Source organism: Cervus canadensis, chromosome 3 (genome assembly GCF_019320065.1).
Source record: "Cervus canadensis isolate Bull #8, Minnesota chromosome 3, ASM1932006v1, whole genome shotgun sequence".
Classification (NCBI taxonomy): domain Eukaryota; kingdom Metazoa; phylum Chordata; class Mammalia; order Artiodactyla; family Cervidae; genus Cervus; species Cervus canadensis.
In genome coordinates, this window is record NC_057388.1 from 45,886,907 (window position 1) to 45,904,687 (window position 17,781).

Genomic DNA, 17,781 nt, shown 5'->3' on the forward strand with positions numbered 1-17,781 from the left:
AGGGTTTTTAAACTTAGTCTGTGGTTCTTGTTGTTTAGTCACTAAGTCATTTCCAACTCTTTGTGACCCCATGGATGGTAGCCCACCAGGCTCCTCTGTCCATGGGATTTCCCAGGCAAGACTACTGGAGGGGGTTGTCATCTCCCTCTCCAGGAAATCTTCCCTACTCAGGAATCGAACCTGCATCTCCTGCATTGCAAGCGGATTCTTTACCACTGAGCCAGCTTTTTTTTTTTTCCCCCCAGAGAAGGAAATGGCAATCCACTCCAGTACTCTTGCCAGGAAAATCCCATGGACAGAAGAGCCTGGAGCACTACAGTTCATGGAGTCACAGAGTTGAACACGACTGAATGACTGAGCAGAAGCTTTGGAAGATCTGTTGAAAGCTACTGATTTATTACTCCTCAGAAAAACACACACATGGTAATACCGAGTCAAATACAACTTCAGGGGATTTACACCAAGGGTTCTCCTGAGAGGATTCTGTTGCCTAATGCTTATGAAATTGCCACTGTCTGAATTTTCCAGCTGGGTAACTGAAGGCTGGTGTTGATAATCAGGAGAGAATTTTCTTGTTTACTGAACTCCCTCCCCTCATCTTAACCAGAATAGTCGGCTTTAACAAGATTCATCCTAGCAGAAGACAAAATACTGAGGAGGTAGGATAGATTCCTACTCCCCACTCTCACCCTTCTAGTCTTGATTCTTGTTTACTTCTGTGTATTCCCCCCTTCACAGTTCAGACCAATGAGAAGAAAGATACAAGAACCAAAGGGTCAGTCAAGTAAAAAAGGGGGCCACCTGGGCACTTGATTTTGATTGTGAAGTGAAACACACATAAGCACAGAAAAGTTCGTATCTAAGCTTTATGAATAAATTACTGAACTGTCTATAACCACCACTCACTGGGCACTTCCAAAGAAAGACCTTCCAGAAATCCAAAGCCTTATTAAATGCAAAACTGGCCACTGCTCCTTTCCTCCTCCCCACTTGATTTGAGAGCTGTGTGCCAGATCGTGGAGCTTCCGGATTCATACAGCCTAGGAGTCAAGGCCAGCGCTCCTCGCAGTCACTGACCTCTTCTTCCACGCTGGGCTCTGGTCTCTTGTAACAAGCTCTCCAGGGCCTGCTCCGCCCCTGGCCTCGAGGCCCACGTTAGTAATTGAGGGGCGGTGGATTTGGGTGGCCCTTGGGTGAGAGCCAGTAAGATTCTCAGCCTTCCTGTTTCGGGAAAGGGAAAGAATTAGGGAGGGGTAGATTTTTTTTTTTTTTTCCTGGTAGGATAGGTGGGGAAAGACCGCTGCCTGTGTGTCCCTTTTTTGGACTAAGGTGTCTCTGTTGCTCCGTAAATAAAACGTCTCACTGCCTTCTGAGAGCGCTATAAAGGCTGCGGAACGGCTGTCCCGGGGGCATTCCAGGCTGATCGTGAGTCGAAGCAGGTGAGATCGTCGCTGAAGATGCAACGCACGCCACGCCGCCCTGCCTTAACTCCTGGGGAGGCATCGCTGGTTGGGGATGGGACTAGTGGAGGTGGCGGGGGGGGGGGAGGGGGGGTGCGGGGAGGAGGACGTGCTACGGAGCTGCCCGGCAGGGGACAGTACAGTCTTTCTGAGAAGCTGAGAGCAAGAAGGAAGCTAGGAAACAGGCCGAGGTGTGAGACTTACTCCATTCCCCAAAGTTCTGTCTCCGGGAGAGCGCGCCCGGCTGCTGGAATTTTCCTGCAGCGTGCGCGCAGCCTTGGGACCCGGGGAACTTGGCCTGAAGGCCCCACGTCCGGCGCGGGGGCTGGCCTTCTCTCCCAGGGCTCTCGTGGCTCTGCGCGCTGCTTCGGGTTTAGGGAGATGGGGACGATCACAGGGGCCCTTTCCTGCCCTCCGCGCGCGCGTCGCGGGCCCCAGCCCGGGTTTGGGGAGATTTCAGGACGCGGACAGCGCCCTGGCTGCTCATCCAAGGGGACTGGGTCTGGCTCCGGCAGCCCCCCAGCGCAGGACTCACTCACTTAAGAGTCTGGGAATCCCGGGCAGCAGAAGTAGGCTCGAGACCCGAGGTCCTCAGGGCCTCTTGCAGGCTGGAGATGCGCGCCCAGCCGAGGCGGGCCTGGGCGGAGAGTGTGGCAGAGCGCGGACCCCTCTCTCGGGGATCGACTGCAGCAGGTGGGGCCGGGAGGCAGCTAACTAGCTGTCTTCACCTCCTCTTCTCCTCCCTCACCCCATCTCCTCCCTGCTCGTCGCCCTCCGCCTCGCAGGTCATGGCAGCGCCGGGCGACAGATTGGAGCCGCCGCCGCTCCCCGAGTACAGCTGCAGCTATGTGGTGTCGCGGCCGGTCTACAACGAGCTCTCCTTCCAGCAGCAGTACGAGCAGCGCCCGAAAGAGCGCAAGACGCTGAGAGAGAACCTGGCCCAGGGCTGCAGGTAGCGCCCGCGGCGGACGGGGCGAGGGGCGCAGTGAATCCGGGAATGTGGGCGCGCAGACCCGCCGGCGTGCCCAGCGGCGGAGAGTGGGATGCCGCGCCCGCCCTGCAAGGGACGGCTTCGGTCAGGTCACGGACTCTGGCCTCCCTGGTGGGAAGGTCGCTCCATCACTCTCGGCCAGAATCGACCCTAGTCTCGGAAACTCAACTTTGGAGAGGGTGTGTTCGGGGAGCGCCGTCTCTTTGTGCTGCTCGCTTGAGGGCACCTGGAGTGCGCCTTGGGGTACAGCGGGTCCCTACGGTCTTCTTGTGAAGGCTAGGCTGAGGAGAGTGGGAGAACAAGGGACTTTATTACAAAGAGGTAGTGGGTAACTCGTCACCTGAGCAAGAGGCCTTGAACGCCCTAAGCTCATCCGGGAAGAATGGCACTCAGAGGCACGGAATGAAGGCGAGAGCGCAGGAGAGCACGGCGTGCTCCGAGTTGTCCACTGTCCAGGAAGTAGGGCTCTCCAAGAAGAACCTCCATCAGTCTAAACCCACTCGGGCCACCCGTAAGTAGATATCGCAAGCAGAAGGAATTGTCAGCTGCTGCTAGATTTTTTTTTTTTCTTTTCTTAAAACATTTCAAACCGTTTAAAAAACATTTCAAATACATTCAAAAGCAGGCACAGTAGTGCAATGAACCCTCTCCCATGTTTTTACCCATCACATGGCTTCAAGGATGATTAACTCAAAGTTAATCTTGTCTTACCACATACTTGCCCCACTCCACTTTTCTTTTTGGAGCAAATTCCATATAGTGTTTTTTTTTTTCCTTTGGACTGTATTTATTTCAGTATTTATCTTTAGGGACTCTTTAAAAAATGCAACCCACAATTCCATTATCACACACAAAAAGAAGCAATTCTTTAATATTAAAAAATTAAGTCAACAAAATTTCAAATTGTCTCGTAAATATAATTTTTAAAATAATTTATTTGAATCAAGAGTCAAATAGTGTTTGAAAAACTGAAAATGTTAATCGCTCTGTCATGTCCAGCTCTTTGCGACTCCATGGACTGTAGCCCTCCAGGCTCCCTCCTCTGTCCTTGGAATTCTCCAGGCAAGAATACTGGGGTAGCCATTCCCTTCTCCAAGGGATCTTCCCTACTCAGAGACCAAACCTGGGTCTCCTGCATTGCAGGCAGATTGTCTAGCATCTGAACAACCAGGGAAGCCCCAAATATGTTTTTTCTCTTACCTATAGGTTGTTGAATTTTAAAAACTAGGTAGTAAGGTACAAGATATGTATTCATCATGTTAAGAGTTTTGTAAAAACTGGCTCCAAGCTCCTATTGCCAGAATATACAGAGTTTGTTTCTTGAAAGAAAAAGAAGACGCCTAGGTTAGAAGGCCAAGTGTAATCTCCATTTAAAGACTCCACATTGATCAATCTGTGGCTGAACCAGAAAATGGGTTCTTGTTTGGGGGTATATTCTTAGAGGATTAAGGGTGGCGGGGGGGGTGTTGGTTAACACTTAATCCCGTGTTTTCTAGTACAGTGCATTTAAAAGGGTAAATAGAGTTCTTGGCAAAGACATGGGAAGCCCTTCACTGTTAGTATTTTTTTCATGCAATTCCTATGCTTTTTTCTAAATAGTTAGAGACATTAGCAGACTTCGGTTCAAAACTGTGATTTGCAGTGGGTTGTGACCAAGATTGGATTGGAAGTCTCCTTTTCTCGCCTTTTGACAGTTGTTCAAGAAAGAGAACCCTTCGCATAGTGAAGACTCTCCTGCCCATCTTGGACTGGCTTCCCAAATACCGGATCAAGGAATGGCTACTTAGTGATATCATTTCAGGAGTTAGTACTGGTCTAGTGGGAACACTTCAAGGTAAGATGATGGTGGTCCCCGAAGTGATGGAGAATCACAGCCTCCAGCAGCCATTCCTAACTCCACCCTCCCTCCCATGGGTCTGCACCAAAGGCTTGCTCACCCATCATAGCCTGCATCTTTCCTCCAGAGCCTGCCCCTTAGTGGTGAGATTCTCTTCTTCCTCATCTTCCTTACACTTCTCTTCTTAGGAAACCCTGTTGCTTCTCTATCTGCTTGGCTCCAACTAGATCCCTGTCACCTAAGCAGCTGCTTCCCAGTTTTCATTGGTCACAGCTCACAGTAAGAAATCTCTATGACATCATGATATGTACAAATGCATCCCAAGTTTTGTGAAATAATACTTATTCTCACTACAAGTAATACTCTCTAATATTTTCTATTCTGTCCTATTCTATTCTGCTTAGATTTTTAAAATGATGATTGCAGTTCATTAAATTATTTTACATTTCATACATGGTCTTGACATGCCATTTGAAACTCTCTTAAAGGAAAGGGAAGGAAGTATGTTAGCCTAGACTACATGCAAATGGTTTTTTCTGCTCTTGCCTCTCCCTCCCCATTTTAAATCCATCCCTGTATTTTAATCTTCTGGCAGAATGTCGCAACACAGGACATTTTTTAAACTGCCTTTAAGCCTTATTTCCATGAACATCTTGGAACTCCATTGCAGAGCTGGTGAATAGCGTTATGGGCATTTTCCTTTGTACCCTATCCTCATCATCTTGCTTTTGCCCTCACCTCAACTTCACAAAACCTCTGGACTATGAAAACAAAAATCTAGTTTACTTATTATATTTTCATGGCATATCTAGTAGGTGCCAGCCTCTAGGTATTCTCACATGAGTAAGATGCACCACTTGCTTTTAAGGAACTCATAGTCCAATGAAGAAATAGACAACAATTCAATGGAAGGACCGACTGTAGGGGCAGGGGTAATACTGCTTGGGAAGGGAGTGCACACAGGGGCTCTCAACCTGGCCTTAGGGAACTGGGAATGGCTTCCTGGAGGAAGAGGCGTCAGAGCTGTTTCCCTGAAGGTTAAGTCTCACATTGCGATGTGACGGGAATTACGATGGGGTAGGAATGTGGGTAGAAAGATGACTTGAAATGGACTATTTGAGAAGTTAGTAACAGTGGTTGAGCAATGTCCTGAGCCAAAATTTGCCTATAGAACTCTCAGGATTACTCAGAGCAAGCCAGGGAGAGTCCCACAGAGAAGGAGGATGTCCTGTGGCCCCGTGTGGAGCAGCACCTGTGTTCTCACTCACAGAAGTGGATGGGAGAGCTGGACAGGATGGTACGGTTCATACAGTAAGTGGTGCCACGTGTACACAGGAGACTCTCAAGAACTGTGGCATGGCAACCTCCTCCGGCTTCTGGGGGATGGGAACTGTCTAATTCACGTTTAGCCAGTGTTGGAGAAGACTCTTGAGAGTCCCTTGGACTGCAAGGAGATCCAACCAGTCCATCCTAAAGGAGATCAGTCCTGGGTGGTCACTGGAAGGACTGATGCTAAAGCTGAAACTCCAATACTATGGCCACCTCATGTGAAGAGTTGACTCACTGGAAAAGACCCTGATGCTGGGAGGGATTGGGGGCAGGAGGAGAAAGGGACGACAGAGGATGAGATGGCTGGATGGCATCACCGACTCGATGGCCGTGAGTTTGAGTAAGCTCTGGGAGTTAGTGATGGACAGGGAGGCCTGGCATGCTGCAATTCATGGGGTCGCAAAGCGTCAGACACGACTGAGCGACTGAACTGAACTGAACTGAGCATGATTCTGGCACCAAGTAGGTGGCCCGCTAAACATTTAGTGAAGAGGACTGAATGATGAATCATCCTTATATATGAAAAATGGTATTTCAAGCTGTGTCCTGCAAGTGTTCCTAGACAAGTATCTTATACAAATTAATTTTACCTTTAGTTTTGTTTAAGACAAATGTCAGACACTATGCTAAGGGCTTTGGCAAGTTATCTCCTTAATCCTCACAACAACTCTTAATAGCTCTTTTTCCAATAGTCAAAAAATCTATTAAATTCTGCTCAAGGTCATGGAGCTGGTAAATGGTGGAGCTGGGATTTGAACCCAGAATCTAATTCCTAGGGTCTTAATTTATAAAGGACCCAGTTCCTCACTTTATGAGTGATAACGTTTTCCAGAAGCATGATCTCTAAGAAGTTATCTTTGTATGGTGAATGTCTGGGAGGTTAATGTGGTCCATTCATAAATCCATTCATCTAATATTTGTAGGCTGGGCTTTCCTCATGGTTCAGTAGGTAAAGAATCTGCCTGTGATACAGGAGACCTGGGTTCGATTCCTGTGTTGGGAAGATCCCCTGGAGAAGAAAATGGCAACCCACTTCAGTATTCTTGGCTGGAGAACCCCATGGACAGAGGAGCCTGGCGAGCTACAGTCCATGGGGTTGCAAGAGTTGGATACGACTTAGCAACTAAACCACCACCGATATTTATAGGCCAGCCATGGGGATTCAGTGGTTTACTAACAGGCATGGATACTGAGCTCATGGTACTCATTTCAAGCGGGAGACTTCAGGAATTAAATAAGCAGGTAAATAGAAAAATAATTACAGATTGTGATATCTATTATGGTTGATCAAATAGGCTTTGAGTGAGTGAAGTCACTCAGTCATGTCTGACTCTTTGCGACCCTGTGGACTGTAGCCTAACCAGGCTTCCCTCTCCATGGGATTCTCCAGGCAAGAATACTGGAGTGGGTTGCCATTTAATAGGGGTTAATTTGGGGAGGGAGTGTTTGCCTTAGATAGAATGGTCAAAGAAGGCCTTTCTGAGGGGGTGAAATTAAATCAGGGTTGGGAGGATGGGAAGGAGATAGCCATGTAAGAAACAGAAAGCAGGGTGTACCAGGCAAAGATGCAAAGTCCCTGAGGTCAAATAGAGCATAGTATTTTCAAGGGAGGAAGAATTCCAGTATGGGTGGAGGAGAGAGCAGTTTAGGGGAGTGAACAGGAGGAGAAAGGTTTAGGCAGGGCCAGGATTAAAATTAGGTAAGTGAGTCCTCCAGGGACCTTCTAAATAATCGCCCCAGGCACCTCACTTGCCTCTCCCTAGTCCCGGCCCTGAGGACAGACATTTCAGCTTGAAGCTAATCAAGTAAGAGGTAGAGTTTCACAAGTCTGAAATATATTTTGGAGCAGGAATCACAGGTAACATACTGATGGATAGGGACTGGCTAACAAGCAGAATTGGGATGGAAAACCAAGTGTTTCCTTTTGCACGTGCCACATTTGAGATGCCAGATATGGAGTTGGAGCTACTAGAAGCAGGAAGGTCATTGGAGAGGTTTGGACTAGACATAAGTCAGGAAAGCATCACTCTAGAGATGATGTTCAAAGGAGTGGGAATCCCTGAGACTACCTAGGCAGAAAGGTAGATGGGGAGAAGAACCTGGTTGGAGTACTTAAAGTCAGGGGGGAGAAGGAGGGGCCACAAAGAAACATGATCTTGGGCTCAGGAAGATAGAGAAGAAGAACAATCTGAAGGATGTGGGTTCCAAAACCAAGAGAGGAATTGTTTTCTGCTCTATTTTAAAGGATGGGGTGAAAGTGGGGTGTCTGCAGTGTGGAATACTCTTGGTGATGGAACACAGGCAATACTTTTAAGAAGGTTTGCCATGAAGCAGAGTAGAGAAACGGCTCCAGAGGCATAAAAGACAATGGTAAAGTGATGGGAGGATTTATTTTTCTTATAATATAGGAGGTACTAGAACATAGATGTAACCCAGTGGGAATGACCTAGCTGATAGAAAAATCTGTGGTCCACAAGGAGGAGAAGCAACTTCTCCTGATAGAAAAATCTGGGGTCCAAAAGGAAGAGAAGTGACAAGAAGGGACAAGCATAGGTGGGTACAAGGACAGAAGTGAGGAGGCTACTCCTTAAAGATACATGGGATATTTCCTCCATTTCCAAAGGAGAAAAGACAGACAAGCACTGCATTGTAAAAAAAAAAAAACAATGGGCGTCGCATAGATTCCAGGTTTTGGATGAAGTCTAAGGTCATCTCTGAACCACGTCTGAGAAGGGGGATGGAGAGTTTGAGGAAAGGAGGGGAAGTCTGGGTAGCTGTCTTGAGGAGAGGAAAAGCACACTTGCTGGGGAAATGTAATTGGATGGCCATCCATCCAATGGATGTGTGGCAGTGTGGCATTCCATCTGGGGCTTGCGATCATGAAATTTGCATGAAATTAGCCAGCCCAAATGTAGAGGTCTTTAGTTCAGTTATTCAGCTGTTTGAATGCTGGCATGGAAAAGGGTGATGCTTGAGTTTGGCCAGACTGGAGATTTACCAGAGAAGGCAGGAGAAAAAGAGAAAGAATGAAGCAAAGAAATTCAGAATATTTGAGAAAATTCCAGGGACCGGGAGGCAAATGAAGATGGGAGGGTGCTAAGGATAGTGGCTCAGTTCATGGGTTAGAAGCCTCATGAGGAGAAAGAAATTGTTGCACTAAGGATTCTGGATAGGTGAGCGGAAAGGCTACATGGCTGTAGGTGGAGAAAAGGAGGCTCAATGTTGAGATTTCAGAGCTGCAGTTTCTAGGGATGGCAAAGGCCGTGATATATCCAGTGGCTGGGCAGCTAAGGGGTAGGGAAAAAAACTCATCAATAATGTTACTGAGAAGCCAGAAATGATAAGGATCATGGGTTTTGTTTTGCTTTTTTCTAAGAAGTGGATTTATTTAGAGAGAAACACACTCCACAGATGGAGTGTGGTCCGTCTCAGAAGGTATGTGCTGCCATGGGATCTTTTTCACTTTTATTATTAACAAAAAATTCCCTCCAGGCAGCAAGAAATCAACGCAGCACTTTCATTGCTATTTTTTATTCATAGATACGGGGGACCTGCTCTCTTACTTCCTACTTATGCCTTCTAGATGCTTCTGAATGTTTGTTAGCACCACTTTTATCAATACATGCCACCATCCTACATAGGAGGAGCACAAACACAGAGATTCCATAGTTTAAATCAATGACAAATTTCTTTACAAATTATGTATAATTTCAAAATTGTTCTACCAAATTCCCTTACAATATGATTACAGTATACTTGAGTAGCAGTTGTCCTGAAATAGGATATTATGTGAAAACTGAAAAAGCCCCCATTCTCCAGGCCTGTGAGGACTGCAGAGCCAGGTTTAGGGAAGTGGAAATTTGAGAAGGACTTGGAAAATGTACATAGGAAATAGGCTGTTCTCATTCCTTGCTCCTTCTTTTCTTTTCTAATATTTTTTAATTTGGATTTTTTTTTTTTGCTTTTGTTTTTGCTCCTTCTTTTCTTGTCTTCCCTTTGTGACCTCACCTTTCTACTCTATGTCCGTGGGATGATTGCTTGTTGTAATTTTATATGAAAACAATTGCATCAGTAATACAGACTTTTCTAGAATGCACACTCTCTAAGGGCAGAGACTTTGTTTTGTCTACTCCCATATTCCCCCAAGCCTAGAACAGTGCCTGACACATGAAGGGTACATAATCAACAGTTGTTGAATGAATGAATGCTTATTGTGGGAAACTAGAAAACACATTATAGGGAACATGAAAAATACCTCTTCAGAAGTCTCCTTTGATTCTGCCATGTAGATAGTCCACTAAACCTAAATTTTAATAAATATCCTACCAGACACATAAATAAGTATCTATTTAAAAGTATAAAAAAATGTCTGAGAATGATAAACACTAGATTCAAAAGGGTGTTGCCTCCTGAGGGTGGAGGGAGGAAAAGGGATGTGATTGAGAAAGAGTACATAGAAAGTTTCAGCTATACGGCAATGGTCTAGTTCTTAAACTAGATGTTGGATACTTGGGTGTTTATTATATTATGCTTTTAACATATCTAAATTGTATGAAATCTTCCCACATTTTTAAATTCAGACAACAAACATGTTTACTTTAACAAAAGTGGAGGCATGCATACTGATTACTGTTTTGTGTTGTTGTTTTTTTGGCCATGTTGCTTGGCCTGTGGGATCTCAGTTCCCTGATCAGGGGTTGAATCTGGACCATAGCAGTGAAAGCACTGAATCCTAGCCACTGGACTTCCAGGGCACTCCCTGATCACTATTTTGAATTCTGCCTTTTCTCACTTATTTCTTATATGTCCTATATTGTTCTGGAGAGAGGTAGATTACTATTAGTAGTAAATTATTTCTATACAGCACATCAACTTCATTTCATAGATTACAGTATATGAAATATAGTGTAGTTAACCACTTCCCTGATTTGAGATAGGGATAAATACATCATTTGGGGCACCAATTTAAGTTGCTGCCACCTTTTTAAAAAAAAATCTATTTTTAATTGGAGGATACTTGCTTTACAATGTTGTGTTGGTTTTTGTCATACAACAGTGTGAATCACCCATAAGTATACATATATCTCCTCCCTCTCAAACCTTCGTCTTATCCTACCAGCACCCCCAACCCACCCCTCTGGGTTGCCACAGAGGATGGGGATGAACTCTTTGTGTTATATGCCAACTTCCCGCTAGCTATCTATTTTACAAATGGCAATGTATATGTTTCAGTGCTACTGTCTCAGTTTGTCCCACCCTCTCCTTCCCCTGCCGTGTGCACAAATCTCTGCCTGCATCTCTATTCCTGCCCTGCAAATAGATTATCAGCACTGTTTTTCTAGATTCCATATATATGCATTAATATACAATATTTTTCTCCCTCTGACTTACTTTACCTTGTATATCCACCTAGGTTCATCCACCTCAATTCAACTGACTCAAATTCATTCCTTTTTGTGGCTGAATAATATTCTATGGTATATATATACCACAACTTTTTTACTCATTCATCTGTTGATGGACATCTAAGCTGCTTCCATCACTTTTTTTCAAACTGTTATACATATAACCCTTTATTAATGACCCAAAGGTCAAAGAACTTGATGTTCTGTCATTGTGAGTGAGTGAAATGTGGGGAGATAGAAGATGTGCTGACTCCCTATGAAGTATTTAAAAAAACAATCCACAGGAGAAGGAAAGTACTATGGACTGAACGTTGCATCCCTCCAAAATTTATCTCTTGAAGACTTAATCCCCAGTATGATAGTATTTGGATGGCAGAGCCTTTGGGAGGTAGGGCTTCACATGCGGCTCAGTGGTAAAAGAATCCGCTTGCAATGCAGGAGACTCTAGTTCAATCCCTGTGTCAGAAAGATACCCTGGAGAAGGAAATGGCAACCCATTCCAGTATCCTTGCCTGGGAAGTCCCATGGACAGAGGAGCCTGGCAGGCTACATTCCATGGGGTTGCGAAGAGTTGGGCACTACTTTAGCAACTAAGAGCACAGACACGCCTTTGGAAGGCAGTCAGGTAGAGTCTTCATGGTGGGCTTAGCGACCTTAGGAAACCTGTGCCTTGTGAGGTTACAGCAAGAAAGCAGCCATTTGCAAACCAGAAAAGGGTGCTCACCGGACACTGAATCTACTGGTACTTTGATCTTGAACTTCTTAGCTTTCAGAACTCTAAGAAATAAATGTTCATTGCTTAAGGCCCAAAACAAAACTCCCAACCCCCAACACATTGTTGCCTTCCAACCGCCATGTACAAGGGAAGGCTGCGATTCTCCATACAGTGTGACATTCATGGACCTAGAAACCACTTGGGGAAGCCTAGCGAAGGTGTTGATCTCCTAGTGCTATGTACAAAGGTCAGATTATTTTTCTTTGTTTGGATCTAACTTTTGTTCCCCAACAAGAAAGGAGAAAGTACATATGTTCCTCATGACGCAGAGAAACACTGAATTCAGACAAAGCCAGGCTAAACCTTTGAACAGAATTGATCAAGTTTTTAATCAACAGCTTTCCCGCCCACTCACCCGAGTAGATGATTGAATTACTGATCAATTGTGTCAGTTCTTTTGAGTAGGTGATCTGAATCACGTTCTGCATCCTAGCATAGCCACAGACCATGTGCAAAATAAGATCACTCAAGATGAGCTGCAAATGAAAGAGACTTATGAAAAGGCTTTTCTCTGTACAGTAGACACGAAGCATAGCTTTTGTTTCTGAACGTGATTGTTTTGGATGTATTTCCAGGCATGGCGTATGCTCTACTAGCTGCTGTTCCTGTCGGATATGGTCTCTACTCTGCTTTTTTCCCTATCCTGACGTACTTTATTTTTGGAACGTCAAGACACATCTCAGTTGGTAATTATAAGCATATACAATTCTGTTTGTTCACATTGAACGTGTTTGGGCTATATTATGTGTGTTCTGCTTCCATATCTTTGTTACTGTTTTCTAGCAAGATAGGGCTTTTCCTATTCAGTGATGCAAAGGTTTCTTCTTAGCTTTCAAAATACTATGCTGTCAGATAGCTTTATACCTAACGTTTTTTGTAATGAAGAGGAGAAAATTGAAAGATGGTTAAAAAAGTATAGACTACCTTCAAATCTTAGCATGTTTGGCTTTTCAAAAATGTTAATACATTTGACTCTACTTAGAAAGTGTTCTAAAATGAAACATGATAAGGGAAAATAATCTTCAAGAGGTCTTTGAATCTGTTTTACTAGATTAAATTAGTTTTACTAAATTATGTTCATCAAATACATATTCATTGTCTTATTAAAGAACGTAGTTATTTTAAGTCACTAATATTTGAAGACTGGGAAAATTGTGCCAAAACAATTTAGAAACTAAGCTTGGCTTTCCTTCTTGATATAGCTCCAAATAGATTTATTTCCTGATGTTCCTAAAATTTGAATTTTCTTCTGCTAGAATGTTCTAGTAAATGAATGTTTTAATGCTATTTTGCAACGTTGACATTTATACTTGAGATAAGTTTTCGCCTACATCCATCTGCTGGCTAGACATGTCTACCTGGGCAATCCTCTTAAAACAAATAGAGCCATCTACTGCTCTATCTCCAACCCTTATCCTTATCCTTAGTTGTATAATATTTCGCCCAGTGTCTGGAGTATTTCCTTGTCTATAAAGAGAGATCAGGAGGAGATTATTGATTAAAGAACTTCCTTACCTGGGAGAGTTTATTAGTACAAAATGCATGACAAGGTAAGGAACATGGGAGTTGATTTTTTTTCTCTCTGGTATTCTATACATTTATACACTTCAGGTTATTGGATTTTGGTACTGAGTCCTTCTAACTGGTAAAGCCTTCCATGATCAAAGGGTAGGATCCTCATCATCACAGATAAAAATATCAGTAGTGATAGAGCAGCTGCTGAAAGAAAAGTACTTTTGAAACATAGACTCTACTATAGAGTGATATTTGATATGAAAAAATAATTTGTTTTGGAAAAAGAAAAAGAGAAACTCTACACTACCTTTGCTATTTTTTTAATTTGTTTTTTACTTTAGCTATTTCTTTAACCAAATTTTGGCCTTGTGATATTGATCAAGGTCCTCAGCTCCACAGAGATCAGGACACTGGATGCTCTAGGAAATGAACTTACATGGAATAAAAATAAGATGGAACAAGTAAGGATTCAGCTAATATGACATTTCTGCCAAGAAGCCTTTCTTGACAACTCCCGCTTCCATCCCCCTGTTCCCACCCATACACAAGAAGATCATACACAGTTTAGACAGCCTTCCTGTGTACTTATAAAGTGCCTGAAAACTGTGTTATAGTGACCCACCTGCACATCTCTCTCGCTCATTACTGGGTCATGAATGCCTTGAAACAACTGCTTTTTAGCTTCTTTTGTGAACAAACAGTATTTTTCCAATCACAGCTAATTACTTCAGATGGATCTTTGTGTAGACATGTTGAACCTAAACATTTGCAATTAATAATAATTATTATTTTTTAGTTTTTTTATGGAAGTATAAAGTTTTTTATGGACATGCTTAATAATTATTAATTGATAACGGCTTTTTCCCCCAGGACCTTTCCCAGTGGTCAGTTTAATGGTGGGCTCTGTTGTTCTGAGCATGGCCCCCGATGAACACTTTCTCGTATCCAGCAGTAACGGAACTGCACTGAATACCACCGTGATAGACTTTGCAGCTAGAGATGCAGCAAGAGTATTGATTGCGAGCACCCTTACTCTTTTGGTTGGAATCATACAGGTAATGGGCTTACAAGCGATATACAGGTTGACAGAATTTGTATCTGAAAGAACTGTTAAGCATGTGGACTTAAAGATTCATTTAAAAGCAAAACAAATCACTTTAAGACTCTCAAAGCTTATTTTTTAAGTTATACTGTTTTAGGTCAGATGCTAAAATAGTCAGTAAGCCGCCACTTATTAAAGCTCACTTAATCATCAAAGTCAGAGACAGAAAAAACAAGACAGAGGAACATGTGTGATTAGAATGAGAATAGGAAAAGGGAGTTGTGCCAGAACCCATAAAGAGACAAAAAATATTCTGGTCACTGGAGCCATGAAACCTAAAGTTACAGGAAAAAACCTACATGAATTTTTCTTATTATATATCTAGAAATACTTTAAGGTTCATACTACACATGATTTTCAAATTTTAGAATGGTGGATGGGAGAGATAGGGCCAGCATTTTAGTTGGTATTAAGTTTAATTCATTAATAGTTCAAAAGTGTTGGTCCTTCTCCCAGGCAAGCGTTTAATTTTCCCTTCTTTCTTGTTCTAGTTGATATTTGGAGGTTTGCAGGTTGGATTCATAGTGAGGTATCTGGCAGATCCTTTGGTTGGTGGATTCACAACAGCTGCTGCCTTCCAAGTGTTGGTCTCACAGCTAAAGATCGTCCTCAATGTTTCAACCAAAAACTATAACGGAATTCTCTCCATCGTCTATGTAAGTGTTGCTTCTCTGCAGGGATGGCTCACTTTTCCTACTGAACCTGAGTCTGGAGAGTATAAGCTCCTCCATGCCATGCTTTGGGAGCCATTGAAAACATTCTTCTCTGAAAGAAGCAGTAGCATCAGGAGTTACATTGAAGAAGGCAGAGTTTGCAAATCATTGTTTTCAGTGGGTCAGTATGGTTTCAGAAGTGTCATCAATCTTCAAAATATTAATAAAAGCAAAGTTTTATACTGAAGACTGGTTTGGGAGGCAGCACACTTGAGCTGCATTCTCAACCTTGCCTCTCACAAGCTAAGTGACCTTGGACACAGGGTGTAGGATAGTGGCTGAAAACTCAGTTTGGATGACCAAGATTAACATATACCCTGACTCTATTATTTATTATTTGCTCTATTGCATGAGCAAATTGCTATGCCTCAACTTCCTTCCCTGCAAAATGGAGTTGGTAATAATATATACAAATTAAATTAAATAAGGCTGTATGAGAAGCCCATGGTCTAGGGGCTGGCAAATAACAAAGTACTCAAAAAAAGAGTGTTACTTTGAGGGGCTTTCCTGGTGGTCCGTAGGTTAAGACTCTGTGCCTATACTGCAGGGGAGGTGGGTACAATCTCTGGTTGGGGAACTAAGCTGAAATTATTTATTATTTCACATCTCAGGACTTCTTTTCTTTTTTATTTATAAAGTGAAATGATTGGAGATGTATCTCTAAAGCCTTTTTTAACTCTGAGAGTCCATAAAATGCATAATGTAAATGTCCCAGCAATTATAGATGAAAAGGAATGTTAGATTCGGAGATGATTCAACATGCAAAAGAGATGCAAAAGAAGGATGTATTCCACACTAATTAGATTTGAAAAAGTTCTTGGATCTAAATATGTGTTCTATATAGAGCATATTATCGATGCTTGAAAAATGGTGATAATAGTAACATGATGTCACCCTAGCTTAGGGAGAATGATACCAAATACAATGTGCTAGCATTAAGAATGGAGTCCTTTAATGACCCGTCTATTCTAATGACCTTTAATTTCTTTAATAATCCATGTAGCTTTTAAAATGAGGTAAGGCTGTGCATACCTATCTTAAAATTAGTGAGGTGGTCAAGGGTTTGCTGAAGCTTGCAGCATTGCCGTAGTTCCATTCAACATTAGCATTACTTTATCCATTCAACAAATGTTACCTAGTGTCTATTATGAGCCAGATATCATGCTGAGCAGTGGGACTAGAGGCATACTTGCTCAATAGCTCAGTTATCCCTGACTCTTTGCAACCCTTTGAACTGTAGCTTACCAGGCTCCTCAGTTCATGGGATTTCCTAGGCAGGAATACTGCAGTGGGTTGCCATTTCCTCCTCCAGAGGATTGTCCCAATCCAGGGATCAAGCCTGCATCTCCTGTGTCTCCTGCATTGCAGGTGGATTCTTTACCTGCTGAGCCACTGGAGAAGCCCGAGGTAGAGGCTAGGCTACCTAGCCCTAGAACTAGGTAGAGGAGGCAGTTTAACATAGTGATTAAGACTATGGACTTTGGAGTCTTGGTTCTACCACTTATGATCCTATGATTAAATATGATGTGATTCTGGGCATGTCATATTTGACTTCTTTTTCCCTGCCAAGTCCTAGGTTTGCTTTGAGATCATCTGACTGCCTTTTTCTGACAGGTTATCTCACTTTTGCAGTCTCTATGTGCTGTGGTTTTTGTTGTTATTGTTTGTTTTTTGCTTTCTTACTTTCTCTGTCAACTGTTTGTTCATTTATCCCTTATTGTCATCCATTCATCTTTTCAATAAGTATTTATTGAAACCTACCATGTGCCAGGGACTTTTCAGTCCTTGTACAAACCCACTGACTCCTGAATCCACCAAGACACCCCTGACTGAGTGTGCTCACCTCCTTGTTTGAACATTGCTAGGCCTGCGTCCTCACAGATTACAGGAGGCCTAGTCTGATAGGTAATCTGGGTCCTTGGTCACTGTTGGACTTCTGAAGATGGGGGAAATGAAATTTCACAGTTTTTCTGGTCTCTTAGGACATGTTTAAGATAAAGCTTGCTGCAAATAACCCCACTTTCAACAGAGACCAAAGTAAACTGGGAAACACTAGATAGAACAAGGTCAAAAGTAGTTATTAAACTATTATGTGCCTTATGTTGTGTTGAACATTATTCTTGAAGCTTCACGTTAGAATGTGTTAGAGAATTCTGCAAGCCATTCCTTCCAGGTCAGCCAAGTTGGATAAAGATACTTCAATCATCCTTGTGTGAGGGTGAATATAAGCTTGCTTTTCTGAAAAAAGAAGAAACAGCAGGTCTGGAAATAATTGCTAAAGGATTGAATGAGCCTCTCAGTACCTGAACAGAGAATTCTGCTTATGATATTACTGGTTGTGACTATTCATGAAAGAATCCTTCAACAAATGCAGGGCATTTGTGGATTCCTCCAGGAAAGACTGTAAGATTGTTGTAAGATGGATTTCCCTGGAATGGAGTTAACATCCCTTTTGTTGTAAACTTATGCTTTGGATCATCTGCCTGCTCCTCTCTCAAAAAAAAAAAAGAAAAAGGAAATAATGAATATAAATAATTGGAGAAGGAAATAATGGAAAAGAAAAACAGAAACTTCAGTTTACAAATGCCAGAGATGCTGGGTATAGGATGCAGAAGGGAGGGACTTCCCTAGTGGTCCAGTGGTTAAGATTCCAT

At 43.0% G+C, this 17,781-nt stretch overlaps 1 protein-coding gene across 1 annotated transcript in view; it reads left to right on the plus strand.

Annotated features, from left to right (window-relative positions):
* Positions 1 to 2,202: 2,202 nt before the first annotated feature.
* SLC26A4 (solute carrier family 26 member 4) overlaps positions 2,203 to 17,781 on the plus strand; it is a 54,282-nt gene continuing 38,703 nt past the window's right edge. Inside the window, exons 1-5 of the mRNA XM_043463056.1 lie at positions 2,203 to 2,412; positions 4,146 to 4,285; positions 12,373 to 12,483; positions 14,183 to 14,367; positions 14,906 to 15,070. Of these exons, the coding sequence (XP_043318991.1) occupies positions 2,249 to 2,412; positions 4,146 to 4,285; positions 12,373 to 12,483; positions 14,183 to 14,367; positions 14,906 to 15,070 (765 nt within the window). The 5' untranslated portion in view covers positions 2,203 to 2,248. The remainder of the gene's footprint in view (positions 2,413 to 4,145; positions 4,286 to 12,372; positions 12,484 to 14,182; positions 14,368 to 14,905; positions 15,071 to 17,781) is intronic.